Consider the following 18,904-nt stretch of genomic DNA (forward strand, 5'->3'; position numbering starts at 1 on the left):
GCATCTCTCAAAATGTGGTCTCTGGACCAGCATTACTCTATCATCATCAAGTCATCATCACTTGGGAACTCGTTAGAAATGCAAATTTTCAAGGTCTACTCCAGATTTCTAGATAAGGCCCAGTAGTTTGTTTTAGAAGCCCACTAGGTGATTTGGGTGCAAGAATCAATAATATTTACTATAAAACTTTAAAGTTCTTACTCTTTTTAAAATATGATTCAACTTGCTATTCTCTAATAAGAATAAAATACATTACAAATAAGAGATCTGCAGGAAGAGTAATCAAATGCAATTCTACTATTTCTCCAAATATCTATCATTATAAACATTCAACATTAGTTCTAGTTAGCCAATAGGAAAAATGTTCTAATGGAAGGTTAGGGAATAATTTATTCATAGGCCAGTTAATAAGACCTTGCAATGTTCTTGCCCAAAGAAATTTTCCCAACCAGATTTCCTTGCTCTGGTTTGCTGTGATCAAATGGAATCTTTCTAAAACATAAGATCTTTAGCCATATCATACCCTCTGATCCAGAAATCCCACTTCTAGAAATATAAATGGGAAAATATTATTCTCAAATATTTTCTCCAATGCATTGTAAATAATAGAGGGCGTGAGGGAATGCCAAAAACAATGTAAATAGCCAACAACTGGTGAATGATTCCACGAACTATAATATCACTAGGATGGAATATTACTCAACCATTAAAATGATTCTTTTCATAGAAGTTTTAAACATGAGGAAGTGCTTACTTTATAACATTATATTGGAAGATGGATTCAAAATTGTACATTCAGTATGAGTTCAATGATGGTTTTAAAAAAAAGTGTGTGCATACATACACACACATTCTCATAAAAAAAGGAAAGCACCAAAATATTAACACTGCTATTTCTTAGGATTACAAAGCATTTATTCTTTTATAATTATCAGTGCTTTTAAATTTTTCAAAAATAAAAACTAGATTTCTCACCCACACTTTTAAATGGCTTAGTTGTTTCCTATACTCATACTGTCATTAATGATATTCAGAATACTTTGAATAAACATTTTCCACATTTTTTTCCTTTAAAAAAGAGTCATTATTTGTACTGCAGCTCCTGACTCTCAGTCTCTCTCTTACGGGACTGAACATGTTAGTCTTCCCTTATATGGTTATGGCTCTTGAGGCAAAGTTATTATGCTAAAAAATGGCTTCCATAATTACCAGTATGTAGAATTGAATTCTAAGGAAGAAAATATGACTGGATCTAAAAAGTAGGTTCAGACACAGAAAAAAATTTATTGTATTATATTTGAAATTATCATAAGACTTTTCATTGTTAAAATTCACTTTTAAGTGTAATAACCAAGAATTAACAAGAAAACACCAAACTTAGAAATTACAGAGTTTTGTAATTTTCTCTGTAGCTTCCCAATCCACTGAAAATAATTTCAGAAGTCAATACTGTTAGGCAACTTCTTTGTTACTTTCTTTGGTTTCTCCTTCTTTAGGCAAGAATGGCTCCATTTTTAGTAACAAGCCTTCACTTGTTGAGCTACGAAGGAAAGCACGTACAACAAAGGGTCCTAGAAACAAAGACAAGAATCAAGTTTTATTTTATTCCACAGATGCCTAAGGAGCAAATACACATATACAACAACAAACCTTACAAGACTCATGTCATGTTTCACTTGAAAAGAAATATTACTGAACTAATATTTCAAATTATTAAAAGAAAGGAAGATTGTTCTATTTCTAGAGTAGAAGACAAACTGGCTGTACTTCAGAAAATTAGAGATTTGTCCTTGAAACTACACATACTCACTAATAATTCATGTCTCTCTTCCAGAAGGTAATCACATAGAATTTATTTTATTGCAAAGTCAATAGTGAAGGGAGCAGGTGGTGATATTCACATTTGATGGAAATATTCTAAATATTTATTTAAAACAGCCAGCACAGATGCTATCTCTGTGTTACCAAACAATGAGTATAATTCCCCAAAAATGAAGTTTTTCATAAGATCAATGTTAAGGAGATTCAACTAAAACAGCAAAAAGAGGATAACTACATTGTTTTCAGAGGATTTACTATCTATCATTATATTCCTACTAGAATTTTAGAGGATTCTATCCAGAAACCAAAGTTTCTCATCAAATATAAGAATCCATAGTCATATAATTACCAAGTGCTATAGCTGTATTTCATTTAAAAAAAAAAAAAAAACTCACTGCCGTCAGGTTGGATCCAATTCACAGCAACCCCTTCTTGGGTTTCCAAGGCGGTATTACTATGGAGGAGCTCTGGTAGCATAGTGCCTAAGGCACTTGACTGCTAACCAGAAGGCTGGCGGTTCAAACCCACCAGCCACTCCTTGGAAGGAAGGTTGGGCAATCTACTTCTGTAGTGATACTGCCTTGGAAACCCAAGAAAAGGTCACTATGAGTCGGGGCTGACTCGATGGCACATAACAACAACAACATTACTATGGAAGTAGATGCCCAGTCTTTCTTCTGAGGAGTAGCTGGTGGGTTTGAACTGTCAGCCTTCTGGTTAGCAGTCAAGTACCTTAGGCATTACGCCACCAGAGAGCTCCTGTATTTCATTTAGGACAATAGAAATCAATGAGATATTTATTCACCAGTGTGCTTAACTCCCACAGAAGGGGAAACCCAGCTTAAGATTGAATTTTAAGTAAACACTTGTTATAAAACTAAACCTGACAAATTCTTGCCATGTTAAACCCATAGGTACAATGACTATGATGGATCCTTGCTTGGCTTCAACCAGTACAAGTGAAATTTGACTAAGGAAGGAATTTGAATGTCATATAGGGTAATGATGAAGACACTAAAGGCTGCTCCTAACCTACTACACTCACAAATCTCAACTTCCACATCACAATCAAATCTTACTGGTCTCCATTAATTAGCTGGCTCTCATGAAATAATAAAAAACTTGTTCCTTTTCTAAAATAAATGAATGAATGAGGCTTAAGAATGCCAATTGCCAGTGCTGGTGACAAAGCCAAACTCTGGCTTCAAGATATCATTCCATAAATTATTTTAGTTCATATTTAACACCATTCAAAGTTTAAAGCAATCAGTTACCGTTTTCTTTCAAACTGTATCACATTTCATAGAAGAAATAATGTGGATATTTGCAAGGTTTCTGAATGTATTCCTTATTAATGTTAAAGAGGTCTCCTCTCTAGACAACCACAGCTCATTACTAAGGTAGCAAAAAATGTTTTGGAGAATTACATTTTACTCATTTAATCCCTGGAAATACTGGTGCTATTGTATTTTTAAGTTAACTTGACTGTTCAATATTTTATATCTTTATAGCATTACAGTAGGGCTATAGAGAAGTCTACCGTTAGCAAACTGCTTACCCAAACTTAGTGGTCTGTGCCTACAAACATCATTGACAACAGCTTGCAGATTGGCAGCTATCTGATCACTTGACATTTCCAGCTGAAAGAAAATGATATATAATACTAATGATCCAAAAGTGAGAAGATAATAGAATCTGGGTAGCTGTATCAGTATTTATTCTAGATACTGTTTTTTTAAAAATTCAACTAATGAAAATTACCCACTAAGACACCACTGTGAAAGAAAAACCTCCACCCTTCTTTTAGAATGTCTTTACATGTCAAGCTTTAATTAGCTTATAAAGCATATTACAGCAAAGCTCTATGAAGTTGTTGTACTTGAGAATCCTTGACTTCTAAGTAATTTCCCCAAAGCATACACTGGGGCAGAATTCACAATCCCCCAGCTCCACACCAAGGAATTAGTGATATTTTCTTTTGAAGTTATTTGTTGATTTACTCTAAATGAAATGAAGAAAATGTTTAGAAATGAATGCTTTCATGAGTTCAAAGTAAAAGCTACTCAAATACATACATTCAGAAAATGCATATCTTACACAGAGACATTTTCAGGATGCTTGCTAATAATGTTAGTTCTAATTTTTCAAACACTTCACCCAATAGCAATTATCTTTCCATTTAGCAAAAACTATTACAAGTATAACATACAGAGAATGAGTCCTAGTCACAAAACTCCTAAAGCCAGCTCATAGCTTTGAAAAGGCCCGTTTATCATTCAAATGAAATGAATGTCACTCTTTCCAAATGTACCCATTAAAATCAGTTATGTTACATTCAAGCATTTTGAGGATTTTGTACTTGGCTAAATTAATAAAATTTTAAAAGTTCATATAAAACTTAATAGCAGTAGAACTGGCAAAAATCATCCGGTAAAAGAGTTCAAGTTCAAACAAGATTTCTATTTTCTAATGATGCTGAGACCACTGTGAGAAATGTGCCATATGAGTACATTTTTTTTTTCACTTCCAATTGAAAAAAAATTATTCTCATCACTATCAGACAACATTAAACATCCATTTGGGAATGATGCAATGCCAAACTCCAAATAGAAATGTTTGGACATTACTGGAGGAATTTTCACTTTATGCCAATCCAAAAGTGGGAGTCCTGGGGGGGGGGGGGGGGCGGGAATCAAGATGATACTTAATTTACTTTATAAAGTCCACATACCTTATAGATGTCAACTTGAATTGAAGCAAGTTGTTTACTAGTACCTTATGTTTTCTGTTTTTTTTTTTTTTAAAGAAAAAGCTAAGGGCATTAAAATGTGTCCCTGCCCCCTTTCTTTCCTCTATTAATCCTCTACTTACCTCAAATTGTCCTGTCTATTATCAACTACAGTGACCATCACAGCCCCAGTAAGTTGCTGTTCCCTTTGTAAAAGATCTAAACCTACCTTACATTTAGAAAAGTAACAGATTAAAGAAAAACCTAGATGTTCAACCTAGTTTAACAGTTATGATCTATATAAAATATGTATATAACTTCTCAGATATTTGTAACTGTTCTTCTTCAGATTTAATATAGACATTGCCATTTCTACAGCAAGCTAAAATGAACAACACATGCTTTAGAAATGCAAAACAATTACTTCCCCTGTGACTTTCATTATTAGGATGCCTTCAATTATTTTACTGATCAATTTAAGTTTCAAAATATGTAAAAATGTTTAAAACACAACGTATACTTTTTTACACATTTAAGCATCTCTTCTCGTTAGTGTTCTGTGTCCTTTACTGAATTTAAAAATATATTTATAGCCATAATACTTTTTCTTTTAGATACTGTACACAATTATGAAAAAGTTACAGATTTTAGTGGAATTTCTGTGATAACATTATTGGCTACTGACAACACAGCTATGCACTGAAACAAAATCTATCCAGGCATGAGTCTTATAAAAACTTGCACATGAGGTACATACACATAATGCAATACTATGCAAAACTAAAGAATAATGTAGAATCTACAAACCACCACCTAACATGGATGAAATTGGAGGACGTTATGCTGAGTGAAACAGTCAATCACAGAAGGACAAATATTGTATTGGTTCACTATTGTAAAAAGTCAAGGGATGGTTTATATATGGAAGGAAACTTTTTTGGTTACCAGGGGTGGAAGGGGAGGGGAGGGAACACTGCTAGGTAGGTAGAGACAAGTATTGATTTGGGTGAAGGGAAGGACAATGTACCAAATGTGAGTCATCAACATGGTAGCACTGGAGAAGAAGAAGAGAGAGGTACATGGAGGTACAGACAACAAAGACGAACCCTTTTGCATGTACTGTACTGCACTGTCAATGATGGCAAGCATTGATCCACAGGTGGATAGATGGGTAGACAGGCTGAATGATCAGGTATGTCTAGACGGAGGTAGTGTGTCCGTGACCATGTATAGGGTTAGCAGACAATGTTTCTACATGTGTATTTGTATTTTCTGTAAGAATGTCCAGGTACATAGTAGAGCTGACAAGGGGCAAGGTTGTGGTGGCTTCTTAGCCACAATCAGCTACCTAGAGGGACCAAGTAGTTGGACCTGCGGGCTTGGGACCATGGTTCCGGGGGACATCAAGCTCAGTTGGCATAACATACTACACATTGTTCTCCTATTTTGGTGACACCAACTAGGATCTTGAAAACTCGCAAGCAGTCATCTAGATGCAATGATGGGTCTCTCCTCGTCCAGAGCAAAGAACAATGAAAACCAAAAATGTATGGAAACAATTAGTCCAAGAGACTGGTAGTCCGCATGATCCTTATCCTATATGACCATGAGACCAGAAGAACTAGACGGTGTCCAGCTACCACTGTCAACCACTCAGAGGGTGATCAACGCATGAGATCCCGGATAAAGTGCGAGAACAATGTGGAACAAAACACACACACACACACACACACACACACACACAAAAAGATCAGGTTTGCTGGTCTGATACAGCCTGGTGAGACCCCTGAGACTATGACCCTTAGCCACCCTTCACGTCTAGAACTGAACTTACTTCTGTGGCTTCCACCCAAACCACATACAGGGATATGGGGTGAACATTTACATCAGGTGGATATACTCCTTGGAGCGACCAATCATGGGAGAACAGAAGGGCAGTGTTTGCACAAGGAGACAGTTTGGGGGACAGGAGTTCATGGAAGGGAAGGACACAGGGAAATGTACCTACAGAGAGGAAGAAGGAAGAGAGCTGTTACATTGTGGGGGACTGCAATGTCATGAGACAAAAGGTATATGAACTGCTGTATGGAAAATGAATTTTCTCTGTAAACTTTCACCCAAATCACAATAAAAATTTAAAAAAAGAAACAAAACAAACTTGCCTGTGAAGTTTCTTTGACTGACAATGATCTAAAAATAACTTAAGAAAACAATATTTGCAAACCTTTTTGCCCACATCTCAGTTATTCTGCACTTCCAATAATGCTTTTTTCTTAAAAACACAAGATTTTGTGTTTTTAAGGCAGCAGGAATGACCTCTAGGACTGAGGACATTATCTGTTAGATTTTTCATAGCAGAGCATAATACATGAAATGGCAAGGAAACCAAAACAAATCTGAGAGATGAAGTTGACCTTGAAGGGGATACTGAACTATTTTATGCATCGTATTTGTGTGTGTGCATATGTGTGTATTTGAATATATATATATATCCTTAACTTTTTTTTAGGTCAAGGAAACTTACTCCAGGAAAACACACACAGGCACAAACAAAATTTAGCCTACACTTTGAGAGTGTTCATGTATTCTCTGATTTAAAGACAGGGGAAGAGAAAGGAGGGCTCGTACAGAAAGTCTATCAATTAAGAGGATCCCTGGACCACGCTTTGAGAACCAACAGTATAGAGGTAAATCTATTTCTATATTTTGAAGGACTACAGTGTGGAAAAGGGGCAACTCTGGTAGCATAGTGCCTAAGGTACTTGACTGCTAACCAGACAGCTGGTGGTTCAAACCCACCATTCACTCCTCGGAAGGAAGATGGGGCAGTCTACTTCTGTAGTGATACTGCCTCGGAAACCCAAGGAGGGGTCACTATGAGTCAGGTCCAACTTGACAGCATATAACAACAACAACAACAACAACAGTGTGGAAAAAGGGTCAGTGTTTTTAGACTTCTTCTTTTCCAAAAACAGATAAAAATCTACATTTCTATGTGTGATGAGCTGGTTTTTAAATGCTGACTCAGTAAAACAAAACAAAACCACTATCTGGGCCTGACAAAATATGTATGGGGCCAATTCAGTCTGCAAACTGCCAATCTGTAACTCTAGTTTTCAGCTTATATCACTAAAAATGGCAAGAGATACTGAATTTGAACCTGAAACAATGATTTGAGACTGGATTGCAAAGGGATTTGAACACTATAACCTGTCAGCAATGAGAAGACATTACTGTTTTTAAGCAGACAAACAGCATATCTGATCTATGTTTTGGAAGAATTTCAGAGCAAAGATGTAGAACAAGGTTTGGCAAACTTTTTCTGTAAACCGCAGGATAGTAAAGACTTTAGGCTTCACAAACAAAATGGCCTCTGTAGCAACTACTCAACTCTGCAATTATAGTATGAAAGAAGCCACACACAACATACAAATGAATTAACAGGGTTGTATTACAATAAAACTTTATTTACAAAAATAGATGACAGGCTAGAGTTAGCCCACAAGCCACAGTTTGTCAAATCTTGGTGTAGAAGGTAGAATGAAGGATGTTTGAGGGAATGAATGGGCTGAACAGAGAAGCAGTGACAACCAAAGCTGGGACCACAAATATGAGCAGGTAAATAGAGGCACTTGCCCTTCTCCTTATTCCTGTCTCCAGGCCTCTAATCAGCAGAGTTTGGCCTGGAAAAGTGACCAGGGCAAGGTATCCTAAACTAAATCAAGTCATCATAGTCCTATAAAGGTGTAGAGTAGGAGAAGGTGAGAATGAAAACTTAATGAGTCCTCACTTCTGGTCACCTGAGTTATAAAAACCTGGTTTCAAACCCATCAAAGGAAGGTTGGATTGGATATGAGATTAAAGCTCTGAACCGTCTCAGACTGCACTTCCAGTTACAGGGAGTCTCCGAATTAGAACATATTCAAGTTACGACAAACCATACTTACAACTATCCTTTTTTTGGGGGGAGGGGAGTACATTTATCATTAGTAATATGCATTACACACCATATTGCAGTCCATAATTTGCTGATGTTATCATTCTTTAATGTTCACTTGCAGATGATCAAGTTTATGATTTACTGTTCAAAACACTGCCAAATAGCAGGCTATGGCCTAATCTACAATGAAGTTGGTGTCAGTGTTGGGAGTCTTAACAAACAGAAAGTTGGACTATGTTCAGTTATAATGACATATGACTTCTTAATTGTGCATGTGCCCTGACAACCATTACAACTCCACCTTCATTGTTACAACATTGACATCAACTTCATTATAAATCAGGTCTATACCAACCCCAACCCTACTGCTACTGAGTTGATTCTGACTCATAGTGACCCTACAGGACAGAGTAGAACTGCCCCATAGGATTCCCAGGGCTGCAAATCTTTACAGAAGCAAACTGTCTCATCTTTCTCCTGAGGAGCAGCTGGTGGACTCAAATTGCCAACCTTATAGTTAGCAGTCAAATGCTTTAACCACTGTACCACCAGAGCTCCTTAATGAGGCCTACACCAAAAACCAAACCAAACTCACTGCCATAGAGTCAATTCCAACTCATAACGACCCTCATTGGGTTTCCAAGGTGGTAAATCTTTCCAGAAGTAGATTGCACCATCTTCCGTCTGTGGAGCAGCTGGTGGGTTTGAACCACCAATCTTCTGGTTAGCAGTCAAATGCCTTACACACTGCATCACCAGAGCTCCTTAACCAGGCCTATAGCATAACCTTATTCAGTGTTTTATACCAAAAGAAGCACCAGTTATTAATTTGAAGCTGGGTTGTTCAAGTTCTCTAACTGTAACACCTACAATGTTTCCAATCCTCAAAGACAAATAAATATCAGATTTATAGATACTGATAATAAAGGCAGTAATAATGAAATTTTTTTTTTTAATGAGGTATTCAACTTACATTAGAACTGACTTACAATGGCATCATCAGAACAAATCTGTCTTAAGTCAGGGACTGCCTATACTGACATTCACTGAAAGTATGAGATTGCCTCATATGAACATGCCTGTGCCTAATATAGAAGGGAAATAATACATAGTACAGATGTAAGCAGAGAATGGAGAAAAGAATCATATCTGTACTCCACCAACCTCAGACTTTTCAATAAACAATTAAACAATAAATAATCACTCTCCTATGCATAGGAGAGAGGTGGATTTATGTTCACAGGACTGGTAATGATTATAATGAGATATCTGAAACAATCTAAATGACCAGAAAAGGGAATAAAGTAGAAGAAATTATGACACAGCCACATAGAAAATTATGACATGTATATTAAAATACTTAGAAAGAGTTCCTAATGATATGGGGAAGTGTTTTAAGACACAGTATTAAAGTAAAAGGAGAATACAAAAATCAATATAGTGTGACAGTGATTACCTAAACAACAACAACAATAAAATATATATATATATATGCATACAGAAAGAGCTATAATTAAATCTTCAAAAATGTTACCAGTGGAGACAGGGATTTTGAATGACTTTATATTACTATTATACTATTCAGTACTTTCTAAATATTTTGTTATATGCATATATTATCTCTTAATAAAAAATTCAGCTTTAGTTTAGCTTTTAAAATTACAAACCCTACCATTTAAGATGCTATAAATGAGAAAGTATACTTTATTTCTTCATGCTTTCTTGAAGCAAAGTAACAATCATTCTCACTGTTGATATAAGACCCAAACCCTGGTTGTAACTCCCACCATCATGGTTTCTAATAGACTAATTATATTGTTACTGGCTTATATGTTCTTTCCATTGTATTTTTTAAACTTAAAATATAAAAAATTGACTTTTTGGGGTATACATCCAAGTAACTACTACAATACAGGATAAAGAAAAGTTCCATCACCCCAAAAAAAACTCCCTCATGTGATTCCTTTGTAGGCACACTCTCCACTCACTCCTAAAAAACCAAACCAAACCAAACTTACTGCCACTGAGTTGATTCCAACTTACAGCAATACTAGGACAGAGCAGAATTGCCCCTTTGGGTTTCCAAGGCGGTACATCTTTATGGAAGCAGGTTGCCTCATCTTTAATCCATGGAGCAGCTGGTGGGTTCAAACTGCAGCCAAATGCCTTAACCACTGTGCCACCAGAGTCCCTTCACCCACTCCTCCTCCTAACCCCCAGCAATATTATTGTTCTGTAAGATACTAAGGCTCTCTTTTTTAAAAAAAAAATCTTTTTTTTTTTTTTAATTGTGATTTGGGTGAAGATTTACAGAGCAAATTCACTTTCCATACAGCAGTTCACATATACTTTGTCTCATGCCACTGGCCATAGTTTACCACAATGCAGCAGCTCCCCTCCCACTTCCTGCCCATAGTTACCTCTTCCCAGTGTCCATCCCTCCATACTGTCCTGCCCCCTGAGCTGTCTCCCTGTACATAAGCAGTCCTTCTTTCTCTCATGATTGTTCTCTCTAAGGCGTGTATCTACTTGAGGTAAATGTTTAACTCACATGCCTATATTTTGTTTGGCTGGAAACCACAGGTGTGGGTTCAATTCCAGACCTGAAGGGCAGCTAGGGGCCATAGTCTCAGTGGTTCCACCAGGCTCTATCGGACCAGCAAACCTGGTCCCCACCTTTTTTTTTTTTTCCTCCAAATGATTTTGAGTTTTGTTCCACATGTTCTTCCTCTCTATCAAGGGTCTCCTACATAAATCCCCTTCCAAGTGGATGACAGTGGTAGCCAGGCACCATCTAGTTCTTCTGGTCTCATAGTTGTATAGGCTGCAGATCAGATGGTGTACCAGTCACTAGGACTAATTGTTTCCATTAATTTTGGTTTTCTTCATTCTTGTTTGCTCTTGACGAGTACAGACCCATAGTTGCATCTAGATGGCAGCTTGCTAGCTTTTAAGATCCCAGTCGCTACTCGCCAAAGTAGGAGGTGGAACAATGTTTTGTATAGTATGTTATGCCAATTGAGCTTGATGTCCCCTGTGACTGTGGTCCCAAGCCTGCAGGTTCAACTACTTGGTCCCTCTGGGTAGCTGGCTGTGATCAAGCAATGACCATAACCTTGCCCCTTGTCAGCTCTATTATACACCTGGGAATTCTGATCATTCACATAAACTTATAGGACCACTGTCTGCCAACTCTACATATGATCTTGGATACACTCCCCATTTCATACACATACCTGATCATTTAGCCTGTCCACCTATCTATCCATCCATATACCCATGTTTGCCTTCACTGACAACGTAGTACTGTATGTGCAAAAGGGTTAATATTTGTTGTCTGTACTTCCCATGTACCTCTCTATGTCTTTCTCATCTTCAATGCTGCCATATTGGTCACTCACATTTGGTACACTGCCCTTCTTTTCACCCAAATCAATATTTATCTCTATCTATCTAACAGTGTTCCCTCCCCTCCCCTCCCACCCCTGGTAACCAACAAAGAAAATTTCCTTCAATAGATAAACTTTTCCTTAACTTTTATAATAACAGACTAATACAATATTTGTCCTTTTGTGATTGACTTATTTCACTCAGCATAATGTCCTCCAAGTTCATCCATGTTATGCAGTGTTTTGCAGATTCTACATTATTCTTTAGCGTTGCATAGTATTCCATTGTGTGAATGTACCAAAGTTTCGTTATCCATTCCTCAGTTGTTGGACATCTAGGTTGTTTCCAAGTTTTGGCTATTGTAAATAGTGCTGCGATGAACATCAGCGTGCATATATCTGTTCTTGTTATGGCTCTCACTTCTTTAGGGTATATACCTAGTAATGGGATGGCTGGGTCAAATGGTATTTCTAATTCCAACTTTTGAAGGAATCACCATACTGCTTTCCACAATGGTTGTACCATTTTTACAGTCCTATCAGCAGTGTATGAGAGTCCCAATCTCTCCACAGCCTCGCCAGCATTTGTTGTTTTCTGTCTTGTTGAATAAAATCTTTTTTTCCTGTTTGTCAGATTGGATAATTCCTGTGATCTATCCTCAAGTTCTCTCTTTCATCTGTCATTTCCATCACTTTCATGTCCAGGATTTCATTAACAATTTTATGGGGTCTTTCTCAAGTTCTTCTTTCTTCTTAATCTCCCCAGAACTTTCTGGTTTCCTGGGGCTCTTCTTTTTGACTCTCTGGACAGAAAGCTGTGGTTTTATTTACCTCATTCTGCCACTGACTTTCTGCAACTGTTCCTTCACTGGGGCCAACTGGCAGGAAGACAGAGAGGAAAAAAACAAGAGGTTTGTCCCAACCTCTTGTGACCACATTTTCTCTAATTAGAGAGGAACATTCCCTTTGCACAAAGTTTTAGATGCCTGTGTTTCTCTCTGCACCCACTGTTACTACCAGGAATGCTGGTTCCCAGTTCTGGAGCCTGAACTAGGGGGCTTCTTCTGGAACTCTCTGTGCTCACAGTAATATTCACTTCCTGGTTTCAGGATGTGTTAAGACCAAGCCAGGTGATAGTGACACCAGAGAGGGAAAAAATGGCAAACTTGACATCATGAAATTAATAGTACTTTAAATTCTGGTCGTCTTCACCAATTTCCCTGCTACTATTTACATTTCAGTTCCCAAATAGCTGCTCCATGAATTCTATCCAGGTTTCATAACAGCTGTATTCAGTGGTGTCAGGTACTTATACCATCTTACCTGAATCCAGGAACCCCCAGACTTATATTTTATGTATTTATATTTTAAGCTTGGCAAACTTTTTCCATAAAGCTGCAGACAGTAAATATTTTAAGTTTTAAGGGCCACATACAATCTCTACTGCATGTGGTTTTTAAACAACTCTTTAAAAGACCATTCTTCTAAGTTCACAGAGTCATGACTTACCAAGTAATAAAACATCTATAAGACCCCGTTGTGAATTACTGAATATGGACCCAAAATTAATTATTTTCTAAACAGCTTTTATCATAAGTTTTGATATAAAAAAAAAAAAAAACACACACACGAAGACAGTCTTAGCATCTTACAGAACAATAATAATGATGTCTTTTAGAAGACATTATTTGCCTCCAAATGTATTAATAGTTTTACCAAAATCTATAATGATTTATAGATCATTATAGATTTATAGACTCACTGCCATCGAGTCAATTCCAACTCACAGTGACCCCCCTTTGGGTTTCTGAGGCAATAAACCTTTACGGAAGTAGATTGCCCAGTCTTCCTTCCTTCCATGGTGTGGTTTTTATCAAATCATGATAAAAGCTGTTTAGAAAATAATTAACTTTAGGTCCATATTTAGTAATTCACAGCAGGGTCTAATACATGTTTTATTATTTACTGTAAATACTAAAGAATGTTATTTGTTTAGAAGTAATACTATGATAGTCCCAAGGTCAGAGCCATCCAATTCCTTTTCCCAGCAGATGGATAAAGAGAGAATTCCGAGAGAAAGTTAACAAAAGAAAGCTGTCTATGCAATATGTTGACAACTTATTAACAAAAGAACAGCAAACAAGGGAGAGCAGTTTACTCCCCTTTTATACATTATGCTACATTTAATTACTATTTATTTTTCATCATATGTTATTCTACTGACTAATGATCCCTGCATTGTTGTGTGAATAGAATGGTTTAAAGAAAAAAGTTGCTGTTGCTCTGAAACTGTAGTTTTCCTTATGTTATTATTTATATCTTGTAGAGGATCCGACTTGACAGCAGTGCATTTGGTTTGGTTAGAAGAGGAGAGTCATACTCTCAATTCCCACAAGTTCTGGAAATTATCATCTGATTTCATGGCAGTATAGGCAAGAAAGCTGGCAATGATAATAAGTTATTTTTGACTCTAATATTCCTATTGATAAGAATACTGGTAAAAATCCATCGAAGGGACGTAACATACTTCAAGGATGAGTCATACCAATTAAATACACAACTCTCACAATAAAGCTTTAAGCACAATATTGACACATACTGGGTTTTGGGTAAATATTAGTTTGTCCTCTTCCTTAGCCCATTCCCTTGGATATCTACAATCTATTGCCAACCTACTTCCTCTGTTTTTAATGAGACCTGACAAGTATGGAATTTAACTTTTCCACTCTATAGTTTGTATTTTTGTCCTTATAATTTTCTTATTGATGATACAGTGCACTGTAGTACATCAAGCATAATCCCACAAAGGAAGAGTTAATCAGTAACTGGAAGGAATGGAGGCAAAGGAGGAGAGGTAACTGGAAATGAACTGTGAATCAATGAGCTGCCACTTTTTATCCAACTATATTGTTTGCATCTAATTGATTTAATAACATTGCTCGCTACTCACTTTTTCAACTTATGTACCTATCCTTGCAAAATATGCCCTCTCACATTACTATACTAGGCACATCTTGTTTAACAGAATTGCAACAGATTCATTTTTTCTTGTTCTAACATGCTCACTACAACTGAATGCTTTCTAATTTCAACACAAGATTTTATGATGTTTTATCCCCTTGCCTTGAACTTGTTTATTTTTGTTACAGTATACTGAAGCTTTTATCAGCTGCCAGGTTAACAATATTGTTGCCACAATATAATTCACTAGTTCACAGCAAAGCAGTACACGCCTATAGATGGACAATGTGCACAACTTTAAAAAAAGAAGGGAAATAAATAGAGCACATCAAAGACACCACATTAAATTAAGTATGTGAAAGCTCAAAATATATTTGAAACTCAGACAAGAAAGACTAGTTACATCAGGTCTTGTCATGACTTGATATAAACATAGTCCTACCCAATTTTTATTTATTTATTTTTTTTAAGAAAACAAGCTTAGGGATGATGTGCTAATACCACCATTGTTTACAAGTCCTCCAAATCTAGATATTTAAATGACTACAAAACAGTTACAGATGCTTTTTCTTTAATGTTATGATAACTGCTAATGTCAATGTTAGGCTATTATATTAGTACATTTATATAATGTATTTTTAAAAGATGTTCTCTTCATAATTTCAATTACATTTATGAAGTTTTTTTAAGTCTTTCTCATTTGAAATTATTCAAGATCTTAAATTCCAACTCTACATTAATAAATTAAGGGACAATAGGTTTTTTTTAACTAAAACCAAATTTGACATTGGTATTTTAAAAGTATGTAATTTATTTAGAATATTTTACTCTCTTTTATTGACATAACTGAATTTTATAGTATTCTAGTAGAACCTATCCCTGATACCAAAAAAAAAAAAAGGAAGAATAGGACTCTTCTCATTCAAAGGAAGAATCATCCTTCACAATAAACTTATTGACACCACTAGTAATAAAAATCATAGCAATTTATTACTAATGAGTTAGTTATAAATCAGAGACTGTGCCAAATGTCAGAAAAGTTTTAACAATGAACAATGTAAACAAGATTACAAAAGAATATTTAAACATCTTTAAAGAACTGTTAAAGTATGTTAATTTTACATATTTTATATATAAAAAACAATTTTATATATTTTATATAAACAATTGAATTGCTAATTATATGGGGTTAGTAATTCAGATATTATCTACCAAACAACATTTTCTAATTAAATAAGTTATATAACTAAAAATTAAATTGCTGTCACTGAACAACTATTCTGTAATAGTTATTCACACTAATTTTCATATAAATTAAAGTATATATTTCAAATCTTTCTAAAATGTAGGTGGATGATCAAGGAAGGAAGAAAGGATAGAAATAAGAAAAAAAGAGGAAGAGGAAAGAAGAAAAAGTAAAGAAGAACTTGAAAGAGATACTAAGATAAATGAATAAATAAGAAAAGAATGGAGAATTTGAAAACAAGTCTCAAAAACTACAAATCCCAGTAATTGTTTTTAAATAATTTCAAATAATTCTTGTCACTACCAGAAATGAGCAATCTCTTCATCCAGAGATGGAAAGAGAGAAAAACTACCATGGATTTTCAAAACAGAAAGGAAGAAATATTACAAAGTTGCTCAAAAGCTTTATTATCATTGTTGTTGTTGTTGTTGTTATGTGCCATCGAGTCGGCCCCGACTCATAGCGACCCCTCCTTGGGTTTCCGAGGCAGTATCACTACGGAAGTAGGAATGCCCAACCTTCCTTCCGAGGAGTGGCTGGTGGGTTTGAACCGCCAGCCTTCTGGTTAGCAGTCAAGTGCTTTAGCCACTATGCTACCAGAGCTCCTTTATTATTATCATTATTATCCTTAAATTAAGTCTCTTCTAGTCTCCTGCCTACAGGGTACAGGCCTGGCTGTCTTGAGTTTTGAGACCAAGTCAGGGAAAAGGGTTGGTGGTGATAGGGAGTGAGTAAAGCGTTTCAGCATTCAGTACAAGTATTCACTAAATCTCCCTGTTTTCATGCTCTCAACTCCTGGCTTCCCCTATTCTAAACTAAAAACAAAATCCACTGCCACAGAGTCGATTTTGGAAACTGGAAGTGAACCATGAACCAATGAGCTGGAGGTTCACAGGAACCCTTATAGGACACAGTAGAACTGCTCCATACGGTTTCCAAGGCTGTAAAATCTTTACAGAAGCAGACTACCACATCTCTCTCCAATGAAGCAACTGGTGGGTTCAAACCACTTATCTTACAGTTAGCAGCCAAGCACTTTAACACTACTCCACCAGGGCTCCTCTCCCCAGTTCTAAAGACCCTCTGTCTTTTAAATCTCTCCAGATATTTGCTGGCATGGGGAGGGATAGTTATTTAGTGGCACGATGTAAGAATTTTCTTCAACAGCTTTTAACCAAACTTCCCTGTTTCAAACCCTTCTCACCCTATCCCTACCCCCATCATTAATACCCACTTCCAGAGGCATTAGTTTTAATTACAGAGCCAGTTCCTGAGCTTTCTGAAGATCCTTAAGTTTGACTGTATTAATTTTTTTTTTTACTTTCTCCATTACTGTCTCAGGATTTGGTATTTTCTTATCAGTTACCACTATAGTGTTCAATCTCCTATATTTACCTAGAAATCTCAGAAAACATGTTATTTTCAAATGTCCATGGAATACACAGAACAAGAATATTAACTTTATTCGATAGTCCACAATGAAAGTCTACCAAGAATGCATTCTGCATGGGAAGTTATTGCTTTGGGGTACTGAGTTTCTGTTTAGATGATAAAACGTTTGGAAATGGACAGTGATGATGGTTATATGTCCCTGAATTAATTATATACTTAAAAATGGTCAAAATGTCAAATGTTTTGGTTTATGTATACACATACATATATAAACATGTATATGCATACATATGTAAATGTGTATACACATACATATATAAACATGTATATACATACATATATAAGCATGTATATATATTTGTGTGTATACACACACATGTATACACACACACATACTTATTCACAATAAAATCCTTTTAAAAAGAGAATATATTTTGGGGCCATAAAGAACTCAAACTGGAAAACAACAAAAGTTTAAACAAGTCCCCCAAAATTACTCATTTTAAAATGCACAACAAGGTAAGAAGAAATAAAGTTACCATGATAGACTATCTAGAAAATAATAACAAGAAAATTAGACATGAAAACATAGGGATGCACCCAAACTTGTGATCAAAAGCAAATACTTACATTATTAAAAAAAAAAATCACAAATCTCATGTTTAACTCAGGAAATTAGAAATTTAACAATAAAATAAATCTTAAGAAAAGTGGATTAAGAAAGATAAAAGAGCAAATCAAGGAATTATAAAAAGAAACAAAATAACAATTACAAACTCCAAAAGATGTTCTAAAAAAGGAAAAGTTCTTAAATAAATCTACTCAAGGGAAGAAAATGAAAATGTAAAGAGAAGAAAGTTCCTATCGTTAAGCTATGAATGCTAAAGTATTTATGGTAAAGTGTTAAAATATCTGCAACTTAATACAAAAAAGGGGTATCTATTACTAAAAGAGGCTTATGTGAGAAATAGGTGAATTTATGTGACAAGTATATGGATGATCACCACTATACTATTCTTCCAAAATTTTCTGTTCATTTGAAAATTTCCAAAGCAAAAAACTAGGGAAAAAGATGTAAGACAGACGTTGAAAGTATTTACAAACAAGATGTGCAGTATAAAGTTACGCTAATAACTTTGCATGGTTTTCTGAAGTATGTTGTCGATAGGTGCCATCGGTCATTTCCAACTCATAGCAACCCTATGCACAGCAGAACAAAACACTGCCCAGTCCCACGCCAGCTCCATGATCCTTGCTATACTTGAGCCCATGATCAAAGCCACTGTGTCAATCCATCTCGTTGAAAGGCCTTCTCCTCTTTCATCGACCCTCCACCTTACCAAGCATGATATCCTTCTCCAGGGAATGGTCCCTTCTGACAACATGACCAAAGTAGGTGAGACGAAATCTGGCCATTCTCACTTCCA

General features: G+C 35.9%; 1 protein-coding gene across 1 annotated transcript in view; it reads right to left on the minus strand.

Moving 5' to 3' along the window:
• Window positions 1-1,452: 1,452 nt before the first annotated feature.
• The window catches only part of MRPL1 (mitochondrial ribosomal protein L1), a 167,124-nt gene continuing 149,672 nt past the window's right edge, over window positions 1,453-18,904 (minus strand). The window contains exons 7-8 of the mRNA XM_007950379.1: window positions 3,380-3,461; window positions 1,453-1,571 (exon numbers count right to left, since the gene is read on the minus strand). Coding sequence (XP_007948570.1) covers window positions 1,453-1,571; window positions 3,380-3,461 — 201 coding nt within the window. The remainder of the gene's footprint in view (window positions 1,572-3,379; window positions 3,462-18,904) is intronic.

This window comes from Orycteropus afer, unplaced genomic scaffold (assembly GCF_000298275.1).
Source record: "Orycteropus afer afer isolate SDZICR_OR568_19922 unplaced genomic scaffold, OryAfe1.0 scaffold00270, whole genome shotgun sequence".
Lineage (NCBI taxonomy): Eukaryota > Metazoa > Chordata > Mammalia > Tubulidentata > Orycteropodidae > Orycteropus > Orycteropus afer.